The sequence below is a fragment of the Cheilinus undulatus genome, linkage group 1 (assembly GCF_018320785.1).
Source record: "Cheilinus undulatus linkage group 1, ASM1832078v1, whole genome shotgun sequence".
Lineage (NCBI taxonomy): Eukaryota > Metazoa > Chordata > Actinopteri > Labriformes > Labridae > Cheilinus > Cheilinus undulatus.
Window position 1 is genome coordinate 37,996,911 of NC_054865.1, and position 27,576 is coordinate 38,024,486.

Below are 27,576 nucleotides of genomic sequence, written 5' to 3' on the forward strand. Positions count from 1 at the left end.
ATGCAAATCTTTTTTGGCATGATGTTCACTCTGTTTGATGTAATATTTAAAGAGCTTCACCCTCCCCACGCTCTCGCTCCTGCTGTCTCTCCCCTCCCTGCTCAGCTCCTCCTAAGTCTAGCTGTAGATGTTGCTGAAACCCTCAGATGTCTGTCTTGCGTGAGAGCTGATCATGGAGAAGGAAACTTTGCAAACCCCAAAACAGACTCTTCCCTTTGGGCTCCTTTTCTCGCCCTCCCTCTCTTCACTAATTCCATATCAGCCGTAACAGCTCCTCAGCACAGTGGCTCAGGCAAACATCCAGTCTCACACTCTGTAATGAAATGAAGGTCAAGATTATTTCCTTTGGTCGATAGCAGATGGAGAGAGTGGCGGCAGCTCAGCTTGAACTTTATAAAGTACAGAAGAGTTGATTTTGAACGATTACAGAGTATTGCAGAAGATTATCTGTGTAAGTTGAGACCCTGCAGGGCCCACACCATGACCAGAATAACTGATGAACTAATCAAGCTGTTAGCACATTAGCTGTGTAAAACTGCAGCCATGTTGAGCTAAGCTGTTTAATTCCAGACATAGTGACTCGACTTTTTTGATGCAGCCCAGTGAACAAACCCCTAAGTGCACAGTTAAAATCCTCACTGTGGGCTTTAAATCCCCTCAGCTCCAGCAAGCTTTATGATTGTTTCTAAACATTAATGGTCATAGCATTTAAACTATGACATGAAAAATGATTGCAGTTGAAGAAGTAGAAATATCGTCTGGGCACAGAATAATTCTATTTTATGTATACACATTTTTTTTATTATTATCATTTTAGTGTAGCTGCAGTTGCTTTTAAATAAGAGTTGCCATCTACGTGGTTTAATTTTGTGTAATATTTCTGACCATAAAACTGCCACTTCAAATGTCACACAGTAAGAGATAACAACATTCAAAAACCCTCCTTGCCTCCTTTCTCTTAAGATAGGAATAAAAAGTGCAGGAATGCTGTCTATATGTCTGCACGCTTTTGATTTGTTGTGTTTAAAATGGAAAAAGAGCAATTATTACCCTCTATAATTGCTGTTTTGATTTGTATCTGATAACCAACACGGCTGTGCCACCGCTATCTTCACAAATACATACTCACATACACTTCCTTTTTCTCTTTCCCTGTCCCTCCATTTCTGGGATGAGTGATAGCACATCGGCCGTTTGGTTTGGGGGCTTTACTGTCTTACCTTCCTTTATTTACCTTCTTTATTTCCTCCTCCTCTTCCTCCTGTTTTTTTGTGCTCCCGTATCTGCTGACCCTGTCCTGTCCCAACGCCTGCCTGCCTACCTGCCTGCCTGCCTGCCTGCCTGCCTGCCAGAGGGTACAGAAGGCTGCCAAAATCAAGAAAAAGGCGGTGTGTAATAAACAGAGCGAAAGGAAGACCCTTTGGCCGTTCTCCCCTTCACTCTCACCTTTTTTTTTCATTTAGATTTTGCCTGTTTTTGTGGATCCTCTCCCATCTGTGTCTTTGTCACCTCTGCTATGTTTGTTGATTCAGTAAAAAAAAAAATCTTTGTTCGATTTTCAAGAATAAGGACGAATAGAGGTTTTATGTGGATGGCTGTGCATTTTGACAGTTTGAGTCTATAACTGACCTGAAGGTAGTTTCATCTCAGTTGTAATCAGTTATGGATTTCAGATCCTTATAATATTCAAAAAAATCTCTATTTAGTGTCTCAGTATCCAGAAATGACGTGGAAGATAATAAAAACACAAATCAATCATCACACTTTCTATTATGATCAAAGATCAGGACACTTTGGATGCCACAGAAGAGCAGCTGAGTTGAAATTTCAAGGCCTCACATTGACACAAAATTACTGTGCAACAACAGCCCAAAGCACAACATAATAGAAAACATTTCAACAAGGAATTGAAGAGAGACTTTGGGCTGTTTTTTTAATTGGGTCTCTTTTAAAACCGTGCAATTGACCCTCTGTCAAGCTCCGCCCTTCTTGGTTACTGTTACTGAGTTAGACAAATAGTATGTGCAAAATTGCCTGCTTTTGTACTTCAGTGTAATCTCATACCGTTGGAAAGCCTGTTATTTTCTTTTAAACGTGCCACGTTTGTAAGGAAAATGCATTTGTGGGATGAGCAGCAGAGCTGAGTATGAGGATGCGCCCATGAAAAATTAGCTAAATCTTCTCTGCCAATGCAAGACAGCTTATTCTGCGTTTGCTATTGACTCTTTTTTTAGCTTATGGTACTACCAGGTGCTACAAGCAGGTGCTTGATTAGCACTAAAACAAGTTGTGGCATTATTTGGAGTGAGCTCTAGTACCATCTCCAAACTGAAGGCCAAATTCCATATAACAGGGGATGTCAGAGACAGGCCACGAAGTGGGCGTCCCAAGAAGACAACACCTCAAGACAACCATTTCCTCACCTGGTCAGCACTTGGGAACTGTAGGCTGTCTTCTGCAGATTTGCAGTCAAAGTTTGCAGGCCCAGACGAACCAGAACAGACTGCACACAGCCAGTGCCGGAGACCTGCCATGACTGCCCTTTACCGTCAGCCCATTTGCACTTCCAGCAACACTGGATCTTGAACATGTGGAAGAAGAACGGTACGTTAAGGAGTGAGTCCAGATTCTGCCTGTGGCAGTTGGAGTGTAGGGTCAAAGTATGGGGAACCACAGAGAAAGCTATACTGATTAGTAGGTTGTTTTGTTGTGGGGCAGCATCTCCCTCAGAGATATCGAGATGAGATTCTGCAGCCAGTGACAATCCTTTATCTCCACAGTCAGGAACTAAAAACTTGAAGTGGAGAGGATGGTCTGCCAGCAGTCGTGGCCTCAACCCCATTGAACACTTGTTGGGATCAGCTCGGGCTTGCTGTTCATGTCAGAGTTAGCAACACAACCACAATGGCTGACTTGCGACAAATGCTGGTTGAAGAATGGGATGCCATCCCACAGCAGTATGTGACCAGGCTGGTGACCAGCATGAGAAGGAGGTGCCAGGCTGTCGTGGCTGTTTTTCAGACTTCAGTCATCCAATGCACCAAACAAGAGTCAATGGCAGAATAAGCTATTTGGCTAATTTTCCATGGGTGCAACCCACATACTCAGCTCTGCTGCTCATCCCACGAATGCATGTTCCTTACAAATGTGGCACGATTTAAAAGGGAAATAAACAGACTTTCCAACAATATAAGAAATTAATACCAAGAAGCAGTGTTACAACAAGAAATAATCTACCAAACATAAATGCCCTTACGTTTAGTGCTAAGTGTAGATATATTGTAATAGTGTTAGAGTGTTTATAGTTATACCTAATCAGTGTATATGGTGATATGCTGTACTCTACACATCACTAATCTTAACATAGTGGTGTTGTCCTAAATTGCGTACTGTCATTTAACACATATGGAAACTGACGACAGTTTAACTGCCTCTTTTTACTACTCTTCTTCTTCTTTTTTTACTTCTTTTTTTAAACAGAAGTTAGACGGTAATCATCAAAAATTGACAGATATTTTCACCCACTATTAAAAACATTTAACTTGAATTTTATTTTAACATTATTTCTTCAAGGAAAATGAACTCATTCTGCCTTAAATGTCTTATGCTTGATATAAATGTACCATCTTTGCTAGTAACACCTTAGCTATGGTTACATTAGCTATCATTCCAATGGTACCACATTTGCTATCTCACCAGTGTGGCGTTCATTGAGGGTGCGAGGTGTTCATCATTCCATAATCAATTCTTGGATGGTTTTTAGTGACCTGTAGTTCTCTGCTTTTCAGTAGTCTTCTCAGTGTGAATGCACTTATTCACTCTAGATATTAAGTATTTAGTACAGAGTATGCGATTTGAAACACACCCTAAATCTCTAGTCTCTGGGCTCCTTCCTGTTTAAAACAAATGAAAATACCCCTTGGTTTGTCGAACTTTTATTGATATGTAATTGACTGAATTACTTTATAAACTTGAATGTTGATGATAAAGATATGGTAGGGTGTATATGGATAGCTTCAAACCTCTAAAATCTTGTTTAGATCATTTTAATTGTAACCGCTGTCTGATGCTTGTGATGTCAGCAAATGTTACCTTTCTTCTTGCAGCACATTAATAAAGTGCTTATTTTAAAAGAAGATAAACAAGATATGTCATACATTTTGAACTGGCTTAACATTAACATTAATTGTTGACTATTGTTAGCCAATATTACCAAATAGCGATGTCAACATTGTGCTATGCTAATGTTACTAGCAATATAACCTGAGTGTGTTTGTTGTCATGTAACATTAAAGCAACATAACATGTTTTCTGTTACTTTCAAGCATATGGCAGTATTCTTTGTGATTGTTGATGCTTTGATTTCCAAGTGTGGAGGACATTTTTGTGATAAACATTCAGTTTAGGAAAATGGATAAAAAAAACCATTCAGATTAAGATGTGGATATCTTGAGTTGCTTTATTATTGGCATAACTTTACAGAGATAGAATTCCTACTTTGCTGCTAACAAAAGCTTTAGTCTGATGTATTTTAGGGATTGTTTCAATTTTCTCTTTTTATCAGATGCAAAATAAGATTGATTAAAGTAAACCAAATTAGGTTTCTTGTCTTAAACTAAAGAATCAGAGGCTTTGGATTATTTGGTTGAATGCAGTATGGAAGATTTTGAGCCAGAAAAACTGTATAATAACCAGTTTGCGCAATAAATAACATTTTTGATAGATGAAAGTTAACTGGAGATTAGATCTCAGAGAAAAGCTTGATTACATTTTAGGTACTGAGTTTCCGAGCAGGCTTTCCTCTTTTCTCTGATTTTACACATCCTGACACATTTTAATCGCTCTAGAGCAAAAAGCAATTCTTGCTTTAATTTCCAGTTCATGTCTTAAACACTCTTGTGATTCTAAGATACAGTGGATAATCCCTAAACATCCTGAGATTGAAGAATAATAATTTGGGTTAAAGTGCGAATCAAACAGGCAGAGGTCTACCATATATGGGGCTGCTACTCACCCGTCCTATGACACAGTTGATGATTAAATTAAATTCACAGGGCGGGATGAATTTTGAACCATGAGGATGACTTCTTTTTCTAATGATTACCAGAGTTCACATATTAGCTCTACTAAGATTCTAAGCTATTTGAAAGGCTACACCTTTACAGATAAATGATGCTGGTAAAAGAGTACGTCTTTAAATAAGAGACAGCGGGGAAAAAGCTGCATTCAAATTAAATTAGAACATATGACCATCGTTTCCGTTTGTTTTTGTGCATCCTTGGACACTTGTTAGGGATAAAATAAAAATACTGAGGACTTTTAAAATCCACAGGTTAAAAAAAATGCTGCACTAATTACAGCTGTATGTGTTTATTAATGTTTGAGCACCATTGTCTTATTTAATTAGGCAAAAGCAAACACAATTTTATTACCCTGCACTTGTCAGTGATCAGGAGGAAATGTGTGCAGGCATGTTCTCCACTGAAGCTGCATTGCTCTCATTGGCAAAACAGCCAGCTGGTCAGGGTTTAGATTTAAGACGTTTTGTGTCTTAGTGCCAGCTCGCCATCCTCGTGCCAGGCCAGTTATTGTAAAGTAACACCACTGCCAAACACTTTTGTTTTCGCCTTTTCCACTTCACCTCGAGACTCAACAACCTGTCCATCTAACAAGCATTTTTCAAGTTAGAGCTCTGAACTCGCCATGCATGCATTTTGGATATCTAAACTGTTTCCCCACATTTAACACAAACACCATCCAGGCAGTTTTGAGTGTTTATCATGAGCTTTCAAGTTGCATACAAAGAGGCAAGTGTAAGGAGACTATCTGACAAACTCTTGTGTTTTTGTTTTGCTCCAGAATGCAGATGGAGATGCTACAACCCTCACCGAGGTTGATCTGTTCATCTCCACCCAGAGGATCAAAGTCCTCAACGCAGACTCACAGGTGGGTACCAGCTGGGTAATGTATGTTGTGATTCTGTCCAAACTGTGTGAATTAAAGCTCGTCCCCCACTGAGAAATACACGGCTTTAAACAGAAGAGGGTTGCTGGGAGAGCTGACATAACTGCAGCTTAACATTTGGTTCACTCTGCTTCTTATGAAACCTCAACACTAATTGTTATTTATTTAATCTCATGATGTCAGAATAAACTCCGCAAAGCCTAAAAATACTGCTTCAGCATCTGTCCACGCAGCAGTGCAAGCTGTTTGACTGCAGCACAATCTGCCCACTGTCTGTTTTGTACAATAGTGTTTCTTTCTACCTTGAATGTCAGTGTGGATCTCAGAAAAATAACCACATCTGCATTGAATGAGTCATTTGAAAGAGGCTTTTATTTGTTGAAATTTGCAGTCAACTTCTGCAGGAATTCTTTCTGGTCTGTATTTGTTGGATAATTAAGAAGTAAACATCCCTCAACAAAGAGAAAAGTTGGTTCTACAGATTTTCACAGATAATAAGATCTGTTTTTTCTTTATGCAAAATGGCAAACACCAGAAGTGAAACCTAAGCTCATGTGTAAACCACAGTCTGGTTTTATGGCTTAGATATCAGTAGACAAGGCTGCCAACTTTTCCCTGTTCAGCATCCCCCATCACCTGCAATCTTTATAGTCTCTGCCTTCTTTAGCTATTAATGGCAAAGTGTCACAACTTACAAGTGAGGTATTCACATACATTTTTATCTAGAGGGAGAGAAGAAAAAATAATGACTCTAAGGCAATTGAAGTAGAAGTGTAAAAAATGCTAACCTGTGTCTGAATTGTATGATTGAGCTGATTATATTAAGTATTTTAAGGGTAGTTTTTCCAGTTAACATTTGACCAGCTGAATGTGCTATTTCTCTATTTATTTTTCCATTCATTTATGCATTTATTCATTTGAAAAGGAATGTGCAACATTTGTCAACATTCAAATAAATGTGCCCGACTGGAAGAGTACAAACACTCTTTTATTCCTCACTCAATTTCATTATTGAACAAACAGTAGAGTTGGGGCGCAGGACTCCCCTACTCTCTCACATAGATATACACTCACAGGGACTGCCAACTATTTCTTGTTTATTCTACTTTTTACACTCCTGGCACTGGCTGAGGACATCCAGGCACAAAGACTCATTACTTGTGATTTGCATATGGACTGTGGTCTGACAGTTGGACTTTTAAAATTTAGCTCAAGTTATGCTGTTTGTATAATTTGCTTTTTTACTTGTGATTGTATCGAGAGGATCAATAAACTGGTGATGATAGACAAATTTCTAATTAATCAGACTAGAAAATATTATCTTATCTTTTCTTATATTTATCTCTCCAAGTTAGCAAAAAGGCAAAATTTCATCAGCAGTGTATTTATCAGATTTTCTTCAGTGTCTTAGAATTAAATACAACACTTAAACTTTTATTTGACAGTAAAATAAGACAATGATAACAAGAACAGATATTATCTGGTATTGGAAATGATACCATTACAGTTCTCGTGGGTAAGTGCAGCATCCATGATGGCATTGTTGGTTCCCAATAAACAATTTCCTAACATTATATTTGAATAAATGGTAGGATGGTGACTCTTAGTGTTAAATTCAAATGATATGACACTCTGAAGGAGGACAACCTGCAACCTAGCCACCTAGCCTAACTGCATAAAAGCATAAGAAACTCTTTATAATAACAACATACTTATATCATCAATAACGCATTAGTCAATATAAAAAGCATCATCTTTGAAGCATTATTAACTGATTTATATGACATATATAAACTAAGTTATAAATGTCGCTACATGGGTAATTAAAGCTTAATTCATCATCTACAAAGCATTTTAATAAAGTTATACAGTATGTCATCTGTAAACAGTAATAACAATAACCTTTGTTTTCGGAGCACTAATAAAAAACAAAGTTACTAAATGCTTCAGCAGGACAGCAATAATAAAACAAATTTTAAAACAAAAAACAGGCAGGTTATAAGATTATAAGCAAACTGAAAATATTGAGACATAAAATTTATCTAAAAGAAATAAAACTCCTTTCAGGAATTACACAAAAAGAAAGAAAAACCATATATAAAATAAGATGAAATAAAATCTGATCAAATCAGGATTGACTCTCTTTAAGAAAGATGCTAAAACAGGAGTGATGTGGTCATACTTTCTAGCTCTGGTTAAACTCCTGGCTGCTGAGTTCTGTGCCATCTGCAGTTGATCTGTTAGTTTCTGACTCAAGCAGGTCAAAGACTGTTATAGTAATCAGGGTGTGATGAGATAAAAGCATGTAAAATTGTGTCTGTTTCATTGAAAGTTAAACTAGATTGAATTTTTGAAACATTTCTAAGACAGTAAAACAAGACTTAATAAGCTTTTTGTTGTGGGACACCCACATTTTTAGCAGCTGGTTTGACATGGACTTATAAGGAACAAAATGATGGCAGTATTTCTATGGTTTTTGTGCTGAGGTCCGATCAAAATTACTTCAGTCTTGTTTGAATTCAACTGAAAAAAATGAGACATCCAGCTCTTAATCTGAGATAAACAGTTGTTTACAGAACCCAACACACCTGGGTTTGAGGATTTGATGGGCAGATACAACTGTGTATCATCAGCATAAATATGATATCAAATGTTGTGTTTGTTAATGATGTTACCCAGAGGGAGCATGTATAAAGAAAGAAATTAAAATTGGTCCTAATACGGGCACATACTTCACATCAAAGACTACAGAGACAAAGCTGTTAATAGACACACAAAACTTTCTATTAGATAGATAGGATTTGAACCAGTCTGTCTGTGCCAGAAACCCTGAGCCAGTATCTCTATCAAGCAGAATGCTATTATTGTAGTCATTAAAAGATTGTCTGTTAGCTTTAGTAAGGCGGTCTCTGCTGTGAAACTTCCTGAAACCTGACTGAAATTTTTCATGTTATTAGTTTCCAGCACAGTGAGCAGGTGCTTTGACACATTTTTTCTAGAATCTTCTAAAAACATAGCCAGTTTAGAGATTAACTCTACCACTAACTGAACCCCTTACCATTGCTTTATGAATGCAACAATAAGGCATTTATACCTGTAGTAAAACCATCCCAGTAAGTTAATAATATTCTATTAACGATGTGTTAACTGTTGACTAATGCTTGATACTAGTGTGTAGTACTATACAGTGTCCTTAAAGCTTTTGTCTGTCAGAAAAGTTTTTTCTCTAACAAGGCTCCCATCCACTCTCGCAGGTGCTTTGTCAAAGTTTTTTCCTTTCAGCTTTATATCAAGAAGTTGTGTGAAGCCGCAGTTCACGTCTTCACAGAAGGTCGAGTCTTTGATAGAGGCAGAAGAATTTCTGAGAGCTTCTTTAGGATCATAAATAGACAACGTGTTCACAGTAGCTCTTAAATGTACATGTGACAGATGATTCACTCACAATATATCCGTCTGAGCTCCTGTCTTTCAGTCAGTGTGCGTGTGTGTGGGCTGACGACTGTCAGATACTGACGTGCTGCAATGCAGTATGGATCTTCCTCCTCTCCTTTCCATCTGTTTGTCGCTGGTCCTAGCACTTTTTTAGAGAGACATTCGAATTAAAAATCTTCATTTTGCTGTTAAAATGTTTGATGCAACCTGCACTGGGTTTCAGGCATTGTTTCATTAGGCAGAAACAACAATGCTAATTAAGCTAAAGGAATAAAACCACAAGACTCAGTTAATGAAGTGAAGTTAACTCAGCTGAGAAGAAATATGCCATCTTATTATAAAACCTGAACAATTACAAGTTCCACCCACAGATTCACCATCTATCTAAGTCCACAGCCTCTAAATAGCAGCTCCATTGCTCTGTGCAGAAACAAAGCCTTGTATAATCTTCATTATGACACAGGATAATTATTTGGCTGAGTGAACAAACATGATTACACAGTTCAAATCACTTAGTTTCATCAATACAAACACTCCAACATCCAAACCCTGCGCAAGTTTTTCCTTTTTTTTCATTGGTGCCTTTATTTGTTAGTTAATGCGTGACCATGCTCTAAATATCTAATTTTTTAGGGTGTCAGTGGGATGTAATCTGATTATACACTTGTATTGACTTCAAAGAAGGTGTACTTTGGCACTTGTAAAACTATCAACTGAAACTACACCCACAAAGAATCAGTCATCTATGACAAAGTAAGGAAGCAGTTGACCATATGGAGGTACTTTAGTCCTCAAAAATTACCATTTTGAAGAAAACAGGTGTTAAAGTTAGATAAGTTAAAGTTAGATACAAAGCATTCTAGCCTTGCAGTTTAAGAGCAAGGCTAGATTTTTAGAGGCTCTCTATGAGAAATATTATTGTTGAATCATTTTGGTTAAAATGTATAATTGCTGTGCAGCGTTTTCTCTAATTATTGGCTTAAGCATGGACTCTCCAATATATTCATGAAGTGTATTGTTATCACACTCACACATATGTTTAAAACCAATAAATATCTTTGTCCAGCTGTTGTCCTCTTTATTTGGGTTTAGTGGTTTAGTTTATTGAGTCTCTCCATTATGTAAATACTAAACCACATTTTCATAATCCCATAGGATTTATTTTGCAATGCCACTGCTGTTGAGTCAATATTTACAGTAATTAACCCAGTCGTCTCGGTAAGCTGGAGAGCAACGAATAAAGACCTGCACTGATGACATCACCGGCTTTTAAGGAGTTGGTCTAAAGGCAATGAATAATTTGAAAGTCTCTGTGTTCATGTGCTTTTTGTGTTTTACACGATGGGTTCACACAGTTGATTTCAGACTTATACTGTAGCTGTGAATCAAAATATGCTCATATCTCAGTAAAGTAGACACTCAGAAACAGTGAACTTTTTCTTTATTATCTGTGGACCAGCTTTATATTTAGCTGGCATCATCTTAGTTGTCTGCTCCTTTGCTGTTCAGAATAAAATTACACATTTTGCAACAGTACTGCTGTGTTGGGTATTACAAGAGCGACAGGATTACTGTTTAAAAGATGATTTTGCCTCTGACGTGTGTGATTTCTGTTGCTCTGCCCCACAGGAGACGATGATGGACAACGCGCTCCGCACTATTTCCTACATTGCTGACATTGGGAACATTGTGGTGCTGATGGCGAGACGCAGGATGCCACGCACGGCCTCACAGGACTGTATCGAAACCACGCCGGGGGCACCAGAGGCAAAGAAGCAGTACAAGATGATATGCCACGTCTTTGAATCTGAAGATGTAGGTGCTCTGTATGTTTTGTTTTTTTTTTTTTCTAAAACCTCGTGTTAATGAGAGAAGCTGTTTAAAATCCCCCTGGGGTGAGAGCCGGTGAGAGGTTACGCAGATGGCAGCTAAAACAAGAGGTCTGTTATTATGTAAGAGGACTCATCTGGAGGATTAACTCTGCAGCATCTAACAATAGAATAAAACTAGGAGCCTTTTTTTTTTTGCATTGTGAGTGTTATTGGAATGTGACTGTGTTACAAGTGGTGTAGGTGTTCATGAAAGAGCTGGGTCTTTAGCTTTTTATTAAAGGTGGAAAGGGACAGCAGATTGAAAGGAGTTTGATTATTCATTTCACCAACTACAGAGGGGAGTGAAGATAGAGGCTTAGGGCCCTGCTATGAGGGTAGGAGCAGGCACTGACTGAGTGTAGTGGGCAGGAGGGAGTGTACACTTGAATGGAGAAGTTCAGGTAGGCAGGCTGCTTTGTAGCAACAGGGTTTTGACTTTGATGTGAGTGGCAACTTGGAACCAGTGGAGGGAGATGAGCAGCAGAGGGGCATGTGCTGTTTTGGGTAGGCAGAGGACAAGAGGCGCTGCTGTGCTCTGGATCATCTGCAGAGATTTTACTCTGCATGCAGAAAGAGATGCCAGAAAGGAGTTGGAGTAGTCATGCCAGGAGCTGTGTAGCATGCTTTGACAATAAGGTCTGATCTTCCTGATGTTACAAAGGGCAAATCACTGGCCATTGATTGATTGATTTTACTTTATTTACGTGTCATGCACAAAAAATGCCCAACCCTTGTGGGTTTATAAGACATGCTGTAGCAGTGTTTAAGCAAATCAGTTCATTACAATCAATTACAAAGTTACATGTTCCTTTTAAAGCTCAGAATTACACAGTAAATTCTGTCTTTTCTCCTAGTTTTTACAGATCTACACAATTAATGCATTATTTGTGTAGATTCCTCTTTTTGGAAGTAACTTGTTACATTTTGTATATTTGTACTTTTTTAATGGCCTTTTGAAAATCACTACTTTCATTTTTCCTAAACCCTTTATAGAGCAAGAAACCATATATGGCCACTTCGGTAGACTTTTCTTGGTGGCCTCCTACTAATTGTCTGTGATACAGTAGAAAATTTTTCTCAACCAATCAGTGGAGATCAGTCAGTGTCATCGCCATCACACCATCTAACCAATCAGCCCAGAGCATCTCAAACTTTCTGTTTCCTCCAGAACTCAAAAAATGCAGTTTTATGTCTCTTTTGGTCACAAACAAATATCCCTAAAAGTAGCAACTAACCATGATAAGTTGATGAGACTCACGTTATATAGTAGTGCTTAACGTCATGATAGGTTCCTAGCAATTACTCAGATTTTAGCATGAAAAATGGAGGCATCATATTAGGACATGTGCCCATTTAGGGGTGAAAAATGGTGTTTACGTTCAGACATATGATAAACTCATCTAGCAAGCCATACTAAGGTTATATTCTTGACAAATAACTCATTACAGTGTAGGATAACAGTACTCTATAGTATAGTTGGATATTGACACAGGTTTTAAAAAATTAAAGAGTGATCCAGTAGTAAATTTTACTAACTTATAGAAATTTTCAAGGTATAAATAGTAAAAAAAGATGTGATTTTTAACCTTGTAAGAGTTTAATTGTATTTATGTAGGTTATAATAGTTTCTATTTTTATTATAAGCCTTATTTTAGAATCACAAAGAAAAAATAAGTGGTGTAAATAGTAACTCTTAAATGGAAAACAGTTTTATTAAACTGATATGGCATAAACCAGTTCTTATTTTTAATTGTGAGCCCATCACTGCTAAAATTAAGTTGGTTATTCAATATTTGTGATCATTATAGGTGTCCTGTTAAAATTACAAGATGAAACTGGTGGTAACACCATTACTTATTGTATTCTGAAGCTAGTCATCATGCCTTGCCTCCAAAAAAGGTCATGATCTAAAGGCACCCTCACCATGTCTTGTTAAATTTTGTATTTAAATAACTTTTTAACGCAGAGGTAAAGACTCAGAGGTTAGACTCTACATGTGTCTATTTTCCATTATTACCATCTTAATATCCATATACTATATAGATTTTGTTGTAGTTGATTGATTTACACTATATATATATATATATATATATATATATATATATAAGTAACAAAAGTAAAGAAGTCTTGGGATGTCCACCAATAATATTATAGGGCTTAAATCTTGAATTTCCAAGTATTGCAATAAGTGCCCCATTAATGGTTAAGAATGGTTTTGGGGAAGTATTGTACTGAAGTATTGTGTTGCATCATGTACTGAGTAAAATATATACACTAAAAGCCAACAACAAGAAAATGGGCAGTAGTTTGACTTTCTCAGCACATGACAGTGGCACATAGCGAGAGAATGATTCTACATGTCATCCCAAAACAGCTGGTGCATTTGCTTTAAATTAAGTCACGCTTTATAATAAACAACCTCATTGCAGATCCATATTCTTTTGTAGATATTGCATATTAAGGAAAGATCATATTTCACTCCTTTGGTATCAAAATGAGCTACTCAGTACTTTGAATGACTTACTTTTTACTTTCACTTGAGAAGATTTATAGACTAGAGCTTTTACTTAAGTACATTTTAATCAAAACCATTGAACTTTTACTTGAGTACAATAGTCTGGAAGAAAAAGTATATAATGGAAGACCTTTTCCTAAAAAGTACATCCCTTAAGTCATCATTAAATGGGTGGTAAAACAGAAAATGAGTCAACAAACAAGCTCTCTCCTGTGAAATGGAATCAAACCTGCCGGTTTCTAAGATTGAGATAAAGTTCCTGAACTTAACAGCACATAATGACCTTTAAAAATAAATTATACTATCTGAGTTACTTTGGCAACTAAGGCTGAATGAGCAGAAGAGCTGGGTATTACTATCATAGCAATAGTAATAGAAACCATGGGAGTTCATGATGCCGCTAAGGGATAAAAGAAGGGACCGAGAACTGACCCTTAAGGCATCCCTGTGGATAAACTGTTCAGATGTCTGGCATTATTTGAGCTCCCCAGATCACCAATCATGCCTTTATTTTATTTGGCTTCAAACAATGTTGTTATTGTTTGTATTTTTCATCATTGTGTCACACTGTTAGTAAAGCTGTTACTAAAAATGTGTGACCTTAAGTAAAAGATTAGTACTTCGCACCCCAGTAAAACTATGTAAATTAGCAGGGCTTTTCAATGATTTATTTATTTATTTATTTAAACACACAGGGAGCTGCTGCTCATCTTGTTGAAGCAGCCTTGGCAAGACTTGGCACCATGAACAATGTTGTAGAGAGGAGCCAGCAGCTGAGTCTCTGTGCCAGTCAGTCAGTATAAAGGCTGGACTCCAATCTGTCCACTCTCCATCTAATTTAGCTGCCAGGTTTGAAAGGCCATCCAGAGTTATAATAGAAGCATTCAGCCGCTCATCCATCAACTTATAAACTGTTTCTGTTGTTAAGGCTGCACTGGCTGTTTGCCTGTTTGCCTTTTTTAACTTTTTGTTGTTATTGTTTTGCAAAACTAATTCAGCAACTATTGATTTTAAGTGTTTGAGACATTAATGTCTGCAAATTCTACAAGAGATTTATATACAAGTGCAGAATTCAATTAAATGGGAGAATGGGGAAAACACAGCTGCAAAATGACCCTCTTAACTCGCTCGATCTATATTATCTCTCACAGCCAAGATAAGCCTTTGGGTTTAAAGTTTTTACAAGTCTATGCCTTACATTTTTTACTTTTTACAACTTTTATTTTTCTTGGCTGTAAACATTTTTAGTACCAAGATGGATAGAGTGTGCTTTAAAACGACTGTTCAACCCTCTTGGTCCTAACAGATGAGCTCCAGTGCACATTCATCATACAGACCTTCATCTTTTAAAAAGTTTCTTGTAACTTAAGATTCTTCCAAAGCTTTCTCTTTTTTTAAATCATGACGTTACTCATTTCAGCAATTCATTTTTTTTAGGTTGTAATAAAATTTCTCATTTTGTGTGAACTAGTTTTTGAAAGTTCTTCATGTGGTGTTGAGGGGTTACAGCTAGATCACATCAATGATAAGTGTGGCCTGTGAAAACAGCCAGTTGTGAGTGGTAGTTAATTTGATAAAGTAAGGATTTATCAATATGTCACATTTTTGACCTAAAGATCAACCTTAAATTATTTTTAAGCCAAACTTTTCTGAGAACTTATACTTTTATATTTATACCTTTTCACTGAAAATAGGCCTTTCAGCAGAAATGAATCAACAGCCAAGAGAACAGACCCTTCCCTGATCCATCCATCCATTATCTACACCCTCTATCCCATTTGGGGTCACAGAGACATCATCACATATGTGTTGGATCAGTAGCATTTGCATTAGCCTGCTGGCTAACTTTCAGCTTCTTTCAGTGCTGAGAAGTATCTTAAGTAATTTTGATTTGAAACATAGCACAATTTCTTCTCCTGTTGTGCAGGAAAAGGCTATGAACTCTTACATTACTAATCAAATGGTTTATTTCAGTAGTTTTAAATCATTCATATTTCCCAAAGAAGAAGGCTTTTACCATTTTAAGGAGAAAAGCTTTAAATTTTTGGAATTTGAAACAAGCTACCTTTTACTGAAGTTAAGATAGATAAAATGTTTTTTTAAAGATATATTTTTTAGCTTTATATACCTTAATTTTAGAGAGTAGTGGATGGAGTCAGAAAGGGATGGGAGAGTGGGCACATATGGGAAAGAGGCCACAGGCTGGACTTGAACCCAGGTCACCTTGGTACATGGGACGCAATGTAACCAGTAGGCCATCTGCACCCATAAAATGTGTATTTTCGTTGCATTGATAACTGTGCTGCACAATTAATACGATCCCAATCACAACGTCTGGCTGTGCAATTACATAATTGCACAAAAGGCTGCAGTTGTTATTGTGTTAAGTTGTGCTTGAAAGGTCAACAATTTCCCCTTCATAAAGAACACATACAGTACTGTGCATAACTTTTAGGCGTGTGTTGGCCAAAAACTGGGGCTGAAGTAAGGCGTAGATGTAGTGAGTAAGCTGCCTGAGGGAAACATAAAGCAGGAAGGAGGATTGACACAATCCTGGTCATGCTCTGGGTGTCCTTGCATATTACCAGGGGCATGGGAAAATGATCTGTTGAAAAAATAAAGTCCACACCTTTAGTCTGAAAAATGTCTGCAAAAAGTCCTTTAAGTTTACAATAGCACCACTGTTGCACTTTGCAGATGTATCTTTTTTCAAATTAGAAAAACTTTATTGTTTTGGAAAATATGAAATTATTCTGAAAGCAGTACTGTAAAAACTTAAGGTTTTGTATTTTTTTTTTTACTTCTTAACCTGTATGTTTTGAGTTGAGAAAAAAACACACTTCAAGACTATCACTATTCTTAAAAAACTTACACACAGCTCGGTGGACCAGTCAAAATTCATCTGCACCTTGTATTTTAAAAAATAGACATTTTTTAATGTTTCCTTTTATTTTTCCAGTCCATGAATAGTCCTCTTTTCCATGGTGAAGTTGATGTAATAATTTTAATCTACTGGAAGTTTCTATTTTCTTTAAGAAAAAGCAGATCTGTATCCAAACAGGAAGTCATTTAGCCTTAGTCCAAGACAGTACAAAAATCCCACATTATTTAAACCACTTAAAATGTAGAATAGTAGAATTTTAAATGCAACCAAAAAGGAGAGTAATATGAACTCTCTGCAGGAATACTTCGTTTGATCACAGTTAAACATTTTGCTAATTTGACCACCCTAATCCAAAACAAAACCTGGTTATTGCAGCTAAACTTACATAAGACCAGGTTTTTTCTGACCCTCATGGGCCCATGTGCAGCTGAACCCCCCCCCCCCCAAGCCTCTCTTATGGCTGGCATTTGTAAAGCTGAAATAGTGAATATTTCCGTCACTGCAGTAATAACAGCACTGTGACAGTAAATTGTGTAGGTATTGTCTTTCTGCCATGTCTTTTACCTCCATTTCCTTCCAAAAAAATAAAAAAAAACAGATGAGGGTAATGTTTCCTTGTTTTTTCTTTTTTACTCTCCTCTCACAATGGGAACAAATAGCTCATGACAGTGAAAATCAATTTACATTTTGCTTTAACATATTCTTGGCACACTCATTGCCGCTATTGTTTGCTGCCAACCACTGTTTTATTCCTGCTGCGCTGTTATTTATATGCATCTCAGTGTCTATTATCCTCTGTGACTATAACAAAACTTGATCATAAATGCTTGTTTTATGTCATTATTTATTTTTTCTTCTGTATGCAGGCTCAGCTCATCGCTCAGTCCATTGGCCAGGCATTCAGTGTTGCTTATCAGGAGTTTCTGAGAGCCAATGGCATCAACCCTGAGGACCTAAGCCAGAAGGAGTACAGTGACATCATCAACACCCAGGAGATGTACAATGACGACCTCATTCACTTTTCCAACTCCGAAAACTGCAAAGAGGTTGGATGACATGAAGCATGCAGTGATTATATTCAATGCAAATTATTTTTTTTCTGCAGATGTTTGTTGTTTTTTCAGTGCAGGAAAACACTTTAACACTGTACGACTTAACACGTGTGGCACAAATCTCTCTGATGCTGCAGGGATGTTAGCGACACGTACAAGTATGCAGTAGCTGTGTACTAATTAGACAGATTAAGCAGATGGTGAATGAAAACTAAACAGAAAACAACAACTCCAGCTTCATTTTCATCTGTAACATTTCCTCTTTAGCCGACTCTTTGCCCTGAAAGCTCTGACTGCAGGGTTTTGGGGATTTAGAAACCGTGAAACAGTTTCTGCTGTGTGAGCACAGGGGCTATATGGGCATCACCACACAGCTGCTGTTTCAGAGGCCCATGAGTAGTTTTTGTGATGAGGAAACTGGGTTTTCTTGAAGCTATAAAGCTTCCATTCAAGCTGTGTTGAGAATCGAGTTTATGAATCAAGGCTTCATGTGTACGCTCGTCTCATCTACTTATAGTGGATATGGACAGGCCTCTGAATAAAGTAGCTCAAGTTATAAATGACTACAAAAGAGATGCCATTGATGTCTACCTTGGCTGCTGAGTAATTCATATGTGTGTCAAGGGGTGTTGAACTTGGCCGCTCTCTCAAGCTGTGGGTTGAGGTACATCAGGCCATGTAATGAATACTTAGCGCCCTACATGCCTAAAACTTATTCACATGAATGGAGATCTATTTATCTAACAAAAATCAATCAAAAACGTGTCAGCTGAAGCTTACATTTCATTCACAAAGAAGAGAAAAAAAAACAAAACTGAAGTTCCAATCATTTCATAATACAGAGGTAAGAACCAGCAAGACAAAACCATAAGTCCATGTCTTTGTAAGTTACTGTTGTTCTTTGAACTTTTTCTGATTAAGTTCTGTTTTGAGGATTTAATACCTTTTTTAAGACAGGATAGTGGATAGAGTCAGAGAGGAGAAAAAGAGAGTGGGAAATGACATATGGGAAAGAAGCCACAGGCTAGATATGAGCAAGGATGGCCTGTTCTAAGGACAACGTCCATAGTACATGGGGGTGCAGACACAACCACTTGGCCATGGTATCAAGTATTTTATTTTTATTTTTGTTCATCACCTTAATATCTTATACTGTATCCAGTATATATATATAGTATTTGCTACTATGAGTTGTGCTAGGGTAGGCAGTATCAGCATTGTCATTACCCGGAGTCTGGATCTGTTGATTGTGGCAATGCTGGTTGGGCTGTGATAGACATGGTAGAGCATGGAGGGAGGTGGCTCTTGGACACTGAAGAATACTGTTCAGCCCTCTGGAAGTTTTGTGGGACTAACTGAACAAAGCACCAGTGAAGGGACAGTGCCACTTGACAACCCTTGTGAAGTGCAGCTTTCTGCTGCCCATTGGTCTGCCAAGTGGGAGTCAATATTAGGGACATAGAGCGTTTAGGGATTTCTTCACAGAGTGCTTATCCTTTCATTTGGGTGGAAGTATTTTGTGTTTACTTCTAAAAAACATAGGTGTTCAGGTCATAGATAATTAGTAATACTAATCTGAAGAACTGGCAAATAGTTTTTTCAACATAACACCTTGGCTTTTGCTAGAGTTCATAATGCTCCTTTGAAACTGCAGTTTAAAACACATTTTTCTCAAAATAATTGCAACATTTCATTTATTTCCCTCATGAATCAATGATGGAAAAAGGAAGGAAAATGATTAATTACTAGAGAAAATGTCCTTCAGCTATTCACTCTGACATTTGTGTGTAATATTTCTCAGGACTGACTTCAGGTATTTAATCAGTTATATTTTTCAACTGACTACATATTTTGCATATTCAAAACAGAATCCATCCTTTAATAAGAGATCGAGGAACCTCATTTCCTCTCCACAATAAAGTCAACATTTTTTAAATACAGATTTTAGATAAGTGTTGTTTATTTTATTGCAGCATTGTCAGCAACAGCCAAAGGAAGATACCTGCCATAGATAGAAACAGTACTGGGAAAAATCTGTAATAGTTAAATTTTGTGTTTTCTCACAGTATTTTATATATCCTGATATTTCAAAGATAGCTACAATCTTAGCTCCAGGGCAGCTTTTACTCAACAGATTCTTGCTCTGATTTGAGAAAGATGGCTGAAAAAGTGAATTTCAAGCAGATATCAGAAACGATCTGTAGTGCTTTAACTTCAGCAAGGTCTCCACAGGAATTCTACTATGATTTGCATCAGTACAAATCAGAAAAGATTCTAAGATCCTGTTAAATCATCATGATCATGTTAAAATGGAGCTGTGTTACCTTAAGCAGGACCTTGTTGTGAACAAACTACTCCACTGACACTGATGTAAGCTGGGATAATGGAAAGGGCATAAATGTATACAATGGACTTTATTATCAATGGTTGTATTTTTCTATTTTGTACTTTCAATGAAAATAATAATTTGGATAATGAATTTTAGTAATCCATGGCAGATTGTGAATGGAAATAAACAATTAAACATACTGATGCATGGTAGGATATAAATGGTTTTTTCCTGCACTGCACACTCTCAAATCGGTCAATTTTAAGTGGTCATATTGTTCAAGTTATTGTAAATCATGGTCTGTACCTATGATGACATTAGAATATCTGTGCTAACAACTCCACCCGACTCCCTCCCCTCCACAGCTGCAGCTGGAGAAGAGTAAAGGGGAGATCCTGGGCGTGGTGATTGTGGAGTCCGGCTGGGGCTCCATCCTGCCCACAGTTATCCTGGCAAACATGATGAACGGCGGGCCAGCCGCTCGATCCGGCAAGCTCAGCATCGGAGACCAAATCATGTCCATCAACAACACTAGCCTTGTGGGGCTGCCACTCGCCACCTGTCAGGGAATCATTAAGGTACAAACACACTGGGAATGAAGTGCAGCTGAAATAAGCAGAAAAACCTCGTTACCAAACATTATTCTTTTACACATGGACAGACAACAACACTTTATTTTTGGTCTAATTTAAAGGGCTTGAAGAACCAGGTTCAGGTGAAAATGAATATCGTCAGCTGTCCTCCTGTTACCACTGTCCTCATCAAGAGACCAGATCTGAAGTACCAGCTCGGCTTCAGTGTCCAGAATGGCATTGTGAGTACAATATCAATAGTTTTATGTTAGCTGGCATTATAAGCTTTGTTACCCTTAAGGGTTTATTAACCAAAAGTCATCATTGTTCAAATTAAAGCAAAATGTGTTTTACTGTGTTTGTCTCATTGCTTGTTATTCATTTTTATGTCTAATTTGGTCAATTTTCTATCAGTTTTGTGCTGCGTGTGCATATTCCTGCCTCAGAGTTGATTAATCTGCTCATTATTTCATGTGCTTTGTATTGGATGCACTCAGAAAACATTTTTTCATTTGCAGTGTTTTGATAAATTTCTGTGTTGTCTTGAACAATATTTATACACCTAATAAAACCCTTGCAAAAAATCCAATTATCCTTAGCAAGGGTGTGATTTGCACTTTTAACAGTTTAGTGTCTGAATACAAAAAAGTCTTAGCCCTTACAGCTTCTGTGTCAGATGCCGTGATTGTATCACTGCTGATTTACACTAACATCGATTAAATTAGATGACTTTCTGAATGTGTGTTCTGTCAGATATGCAGCCTCATGAGAGGAGGCATTGCCGAGCGGGGAGGAGTCCGAGTGGGTCACAGGATCATAGAGATCAATGGGCAGAGTGTGGTGGCCACAGCACATGAGAAGATCGTCCAAGCCCTCTCGAACTCTGTTGGAGAGGTGAGACTGATGCACACAAGCATACACACTCTTTATTAATATATATTTATTGTACAATTTCATTATAGATGATTAATTTATTTTGTAACATTGTCCATGTTTCTATACAGAGATGAATACATTTGCAATATACACATATGTACTCATATATACAACAAAGGTTTTACAATACATACTATTGGTATTTTCTGTATAGTTATGAACATATGTTACATTTAGCTCTATTCTATTATTAACATATATATTGTGGTTTAATATTACTTGTACATTGTTTTGTCCCCCCGCTTCACCCTTATTCAGTGACCCTCCACCATTAAACAAGCTCAGAGAAATAGTAGTAATAATATTAATGACAATGATAATAGTTCAACTCAAAAATAACATTAAAGAAAATAAAAATAAAAATAATAGATAAATAATGTAGTTTATATATCAGTTTTTTGTCTCCTGTATTACAGGTGACATACACACTCTTTAAGGCCAGCTCACACTACATAAATTAAGCCAGATTTGGGCACAACTGCAACATCACAGCTCATCGTCAAACATCAAGTCTGATAATGAGCCTCGGAAACGACAGTCCTACATAATTAACATCACGTTCAAGACACCTCATGACTACGGTTTGTCAAGACTAGCATGTCAGAATTTTTCTTGCACTGTTGCTTAGTTTGACACCCTGACCTGGCATCAAGGATATGAGTCTTGATGCCTACAAGAGAGCATTTGCTTTTATCATTGTATCATTATTTAACAGAGTGAGATTAAACAAGTCCCCGCATCTTATCTCTCTGGGGGTTCATGTGTACATACAGTGATTTTCTTGACATGTTATCAGATTCATACCTCAAATTCTGTTTAAAGGACAGTCAGTCATTATTGTCATTGGCACAAGTCCAAATTTGTTATTCATTTTTTTCTTCTTGTCAAAACAGAAGACGGCTTGTGTTACATAGAGCTCTTCAGTTGTAACTGTAACACTCTGTTTGACCCGTGTCCACTGTTGACCTGTGAACTGTTAGCAGTCCAGATCACACTTGTATTGTGGCCAGTCTGTTGGTCAAGATGCGTCAAGATTTTAGTCGCAAAACCTGACATGGTGTCGTTGTGAACAACGAAAAAAAATCCTGTTGTCTGAGCCGGCCTTTAGGACAGTTACAGACATGCAAGCGACACATGTGTTGACATGTATTGAGTCTGCCTCTAGCAACCCCAACCCCCTCCAGCCGGGGTTTTGGCCCATCGGGTCCTGTGGTGAATCTATTACACCCTACATGCCTAAAACTTATTCATATGACTGTAGATATTTTATTTATGGCTGATTTGGGGTGGGGGGTAAAACACATTCTCATCTGCTCTCTCCAGAGACATACACCAGACATACACTCTGTATAAACATAAACAGCTAATGTTAACTAGCTCGCATGGTAGCTACAAATGTTTGACGCAAATTTTAGCGAGCAAAATAGGCTTAAAACTCAAAGTTGCAGGTGGAAATCCATGCCTTGGTTAACATTTAAGGATGGATTAAACTTTTTTTAAACAATAAACTGGAAAACAAATGTAGAACTATTTTTTTCTAGTGAGCAGGAGAGTCTTTCATTCGTTTGAAATACACCAAAATATTCACCATAAAGGTAACTCTATAGAGCGCCAAAGGGCTGTACTGTGTACAAGATGAAAAATAAAATAAAAAAGAACTCAGCCAAGGTCTTTTATTTCTGCCCATTTGTAGTCCACATTGTCATGACAGTAGACAAATTCTTTTTACTTGCTATTGATGAAACAACACTTATTATGTTGCACTGGGGGAAAGTTTAGGTCTGCTCTAAGGACACCATGACATCAACAGATTTTTAAATCATGTGAAAGCTTTGCAGCACTTTCAGAGATTTAAGGGACTGTTGAAAGTTTAGCATTGAGGTTTCATTTTTTTCTGTTTTTACTGTTGTGGAATATTAAAGCTTAAGAAAATTTGGCTTAGATGGTTAAAATACGTCAGTCTGAGTGTCTCATTAAGCATCAACAAAAATCAGAGAGAAAATAGACTGCTTCTTTTCCTCTCAGAACTTCTTTCAAGGTTGTGTAGGCGTTGCAAATCACATTTCATCTCAGCTTCACACATATCAGTGACACGTGACAATCTGTGTTGTGAAGCCCTCAACTGTTTCAGAATCAGGGCAGGAAGCAGAGGCGCTGCCTGCAGAAAATGACACTTTATGGTGATGCCGAGGTGTACTTTCCCAGTTGGAGTATTTTTTTTCTCAGAATAGATAAGAAAATACTTCATTGTCTACCTTTGCATAAAATGGTCCTGGAAGAAACGAAGCTCACAGAGCAAGGGGGAAGATTTGTTCATTTATTCATTTAACCTTTATTTATTCTGGAGATGCCATTAGGGAGCATACTCTCATTTGCAATGAAATCGAGAGCACATTAAAACAAACAAAACACACTATGTACTTCAGTTTACACTTAATAATACTAAAGAAAATCAGCAAGTGAAACTTTTGAAAGAAAAGGGACTGTTATTTATTTCTTATTTGCTGTTTAAGGAAACATTATTTTATACCACCATCTTCAGTCTTCCACCCATCCATAATAACAAATGCAAAATCTTAAAGTAATCATTTTAATGTTTAGCCTTGTAATTGACATTTTTCTTTGTCCCACTGCCAGATACACATGAAGACGATGCCAGCGGCCATGTTCAGACTTCTAACAGGACAGGAGACACCCATGTACATATAAACAATGGCCAGGGACCGTTCAACAGGACGAGCTGTCAGCCAGCAGTGATTGGTTATCTCATGGGGCAAACCCAGCTGATGAGGAGAACATCACGTCTCCTCGCTGATTCATTTGTCTTTCTTTTCTTTGAGCTGATGAATTCTTAATCATCTCTTCCCTTGTCTGTGCTTAACATGCAACAGCCATTTTATTGACATGAGATTTTCCATCTGACCAGCTGAAGAGACTCTGTATGTGTGTGTGAGTGAGTGTGTGTTATTTATTTGTCCTGTCTGTGCTTTTCTGTGTCAACTCTGTGAGACTGAGTGGACAGACTTATCGAGTGAATGCATCACAATTTATTTTTTTAAATTCATGTAATGCAATATGATACTTCTACTATACTTCTTGTATAGTTTCATTTTCTTTTCTGTTTATTTATTTCTCATGTAAATACATATTTTGCTAATACTGAAGGCAGTGAGGAGGGAGGGGCCACGGCTGCATTGTAAATATTTATGAATCTTTGCTGTTGAAATGAAAGCAGTCCTCGATGATGGCAAAAACACAATTTATTGCCGGATGTCGTAGTCGTTGCCAGTGAAAAGGCGAATGAGTTAAGTGTTTGAAATGTTGGGTTTAAATATGCTAACTTGATCAAATGTAAATGTGAATCAAACCAATGCTTGCAGCAGGGGTTTATGGGAAAAAAACGCCATATCCGTTTGATTTTCTTCATTTTATGGCAATACACAAGATCAACCTCTGAATGGCAAGAAAGGTCTTTTCTAAACTTCATGTAAAAACACTCGCACACATTTAAATAACAAGCAACTGAACAAAACTATTGACATGCATTAATTATGCTTTTGATATCAAAGTCACATGTATGAAAATTTTTTTTTTCCATGCTTCTCTACTGTATGTTCATCTTTAGTGTTCCTGACTGAAACTCATGCATACTATGAGTGGATTGTGAATGTAACTGTGTCATGTGAGCTGTCCCATTGCCATAAGCAGTATTAGAATGTGTGTACATAAAGAGAAACTTGTCTAGTATCGTGCTCATATTAAATGAAACAAACACACGCAGGTTTAGTCACTGGAAACATCTCCACACCTGTATGTTGGCTTTCAGTCTTCAGAGGGAAAGAGAGAACTGTGAATCACAAATGCACTGTGACAGAAACGAGCATTACCACCAGGTAATCCTTCTACAATGCATTGTAGTAAACTGAACCATATAAACATAATATGTGTGCATGCCTCGTAAAGTAGTTTCATGTCATTGTGGAAAGAAATAAAATCGGAGCTAAACCTGAGTGTTTTTGTTGGGCTGGGATTAAGAAAACATTTGATTTGACACTGCTGGAGGTTGATTTTATATAATATACTCTCAAAATGACCCTACTTGTTCTTCATGTAGGCTCCTATCTGCCTGGTAAAAAATAGATGAAACAGGATACTGCACAAAATGACCAAAAACTTATGAGGGTGAATAACTGTCCTCGATTTTAATCAGGTATATTAAAATCAAAATCTCATCCCAAGCATACAGATTTGGTCTCATAATATTTTTTTTATCCTTCAAGACTTTTTATTTCACTAAAAATCAGGATTTATGAGGATTATCATGGTATCCCATTTGAGCACTTTTTATGTGCTTTAATTTCACACCTCGTTGCACTTCAGAGTAGATCCTGAAGATTAGGAGAAAGATGGGCTACCCAAAGGTGCAGAACATTAAAATAAATTGAAGAAGGTGAGACAACTCTTTAAGATCTTGGATAACAAAACAAAATGCCATGTATTTTATTAAACCTGTTGCCTTTTGAAAGTAATTTTTATTTTTGCAAAGGGAAGATGGGTTTGATGTCTGTTCATGAGCTGCAGCGTGTTGTGTTGGTATTAAACTATTAAGTACTCTGATCTCTTCTATATTAACTGCAAAAGCAACTACACACGTTATTGTGCACACTGTAAAGCAGAGGTTCCCAGACTTTTCTGCCTGCTACCACCTACAGATAGAAACTGGTGAAACTGTCCCTGGCAATGATGAAAGAATATAATGTCGCATACAGCCAAGCATATTCACTATAAGACCATTCCCAAGAATGGTTTAAAAACAACAACAACGAACAACAACTGAAAAGACATACTTTATAGTAATTTATTTTTTTAAAAGCTAGAAGCAGAATACACCTTTATTTTTACAGTGATGAGGAAATTTCCTATTAAAAATTGTTTTGAACCTTTTTTATGGAAGCATGAAACAACCACTCTTTGTCTTGACACCCCCCACTTTGGGAACCTCAGCTGTACAACATTGGTTCCTGACTGCACTGTGCCAACTGTGAATGGGAATCTTAATGCTCGAGCATATCAAGACATTTTGAAGAATGCTACGCCTCCAGCTTTGATGCAACAGTTTGGGGAAGGCCCTTTTGTGTTCCAACATGTCTGTGCCCCAGTGCACAAAGAAAGGACTATAAAAACACGGTTTGATCGGTTTAGTGTGGAGGAACTTACCTGTACAGAGCCCTGACCTCAACCCCATCAACCTTTGGGATGAACTAGAACAGAGATTGTGAGCCAAGCCTTCTTGTCCAACATCAGTGCCTGACCTCATAAATGCTCTACAGAATAAATGGGCACAAATTCCCACAGAGAGAATTCAAAATCTAGTAGAAAGCCTTCCAAGAAGAGTTGAGGATTTTAAATCTGCAAAAAGGGGGGCCAACTCCATATTAACTTACAGTACATGTAATTAAATACAATGTTATGACATTCCCTATTGGTGTAATGGTCAGGTTGCCAAATACTTATGTCCATATAATGTATGTTTCATCAGGGTACTTTGTCAGCCAAACATTATAGTCAGGTTTTCATGAAATCTGTTTAAATGTAGGTTGATTTTTGAAAAAGATTTTTACAAGGGAGTCCTGTGATGGCAAAGCCCTCTATAGAAACAAATAGAGGGAACTCCAGAGAAGTCAAAACCACTACTGTATAGGAAAACTGATGACAAATACAATACCTGTTTCCCATTTTTAGATTATGCAATATAAACATTAGCATGCTTGTGCAGGTTGTGAACACTGATGGGGGAGTAGAGGATAAAACAGACTCAAACGGTAATGGCAGTAAAAGTGTGCAAGAAATAAACTGCCCTTATTATCTCTAACAATAGTCAGAACTCAAAATAATCTAATTCATAAAATTAAATTGAACAGTCAGCTCCAAGGTGACCTTGGAGATCATACAATAATATGAAGAGTTGGATGAGCATTTTGAATTTTCACCAGGTAGTATTCCTCTAGGGATAAAACAGAA

The 27,576-nt window shown here is 37.4% G+C and overlaps 1 protein-coding gene across 1 annotated transcript in view; it reads left to right on the plus strand.

Moving 5' to 3' along the window:
- The window catches only part of apba2b (amyloid beta (A4) precursor protein-binding, family A, member 2b), a 92,029-nt gene extending 66,299 nt beyond the window's left edge, over window positions 1-25,730 (plus strand). Inside the window, exons 9-16 of the mRNA XM_041779506.1 lie at window positions 1,353-1,388; window positions 5,860-5,946; window positions 11,026-11,211; window positions 17,533-17,712; window positions 20,413-20,625; window positions 20,742-20,861; window positions 21,373-21,513; window positions 24,193-25,730. Coding sequence (XP_041635440.1) covers window positions 1,353-1,388; window positions 5,860-5,946; window positions 11,026-11,211; window positions 17,533-17,712; window positions 20,413-20,625; window positions 20,742-20,861; window positions 21,373-21,513; window positions 24,193-24,264 — 1,035 coding nt within the window. The 3' untranslated portion in view covers window positions 24,265-25,730. The remainder of the gene's footprint in view (window positions 1-1,352; window positions 1,389-5,859; window positions 5,947-11,025; window positions 11,212-17,532; window positions 17,713-20,412; window positions 20,626-20,741; window positions 20,862-21,372; window positions 21,514-24,192) is intronic.
- Window positions 25,731-27,576: the final 1,846 nt, after the last annotated feature.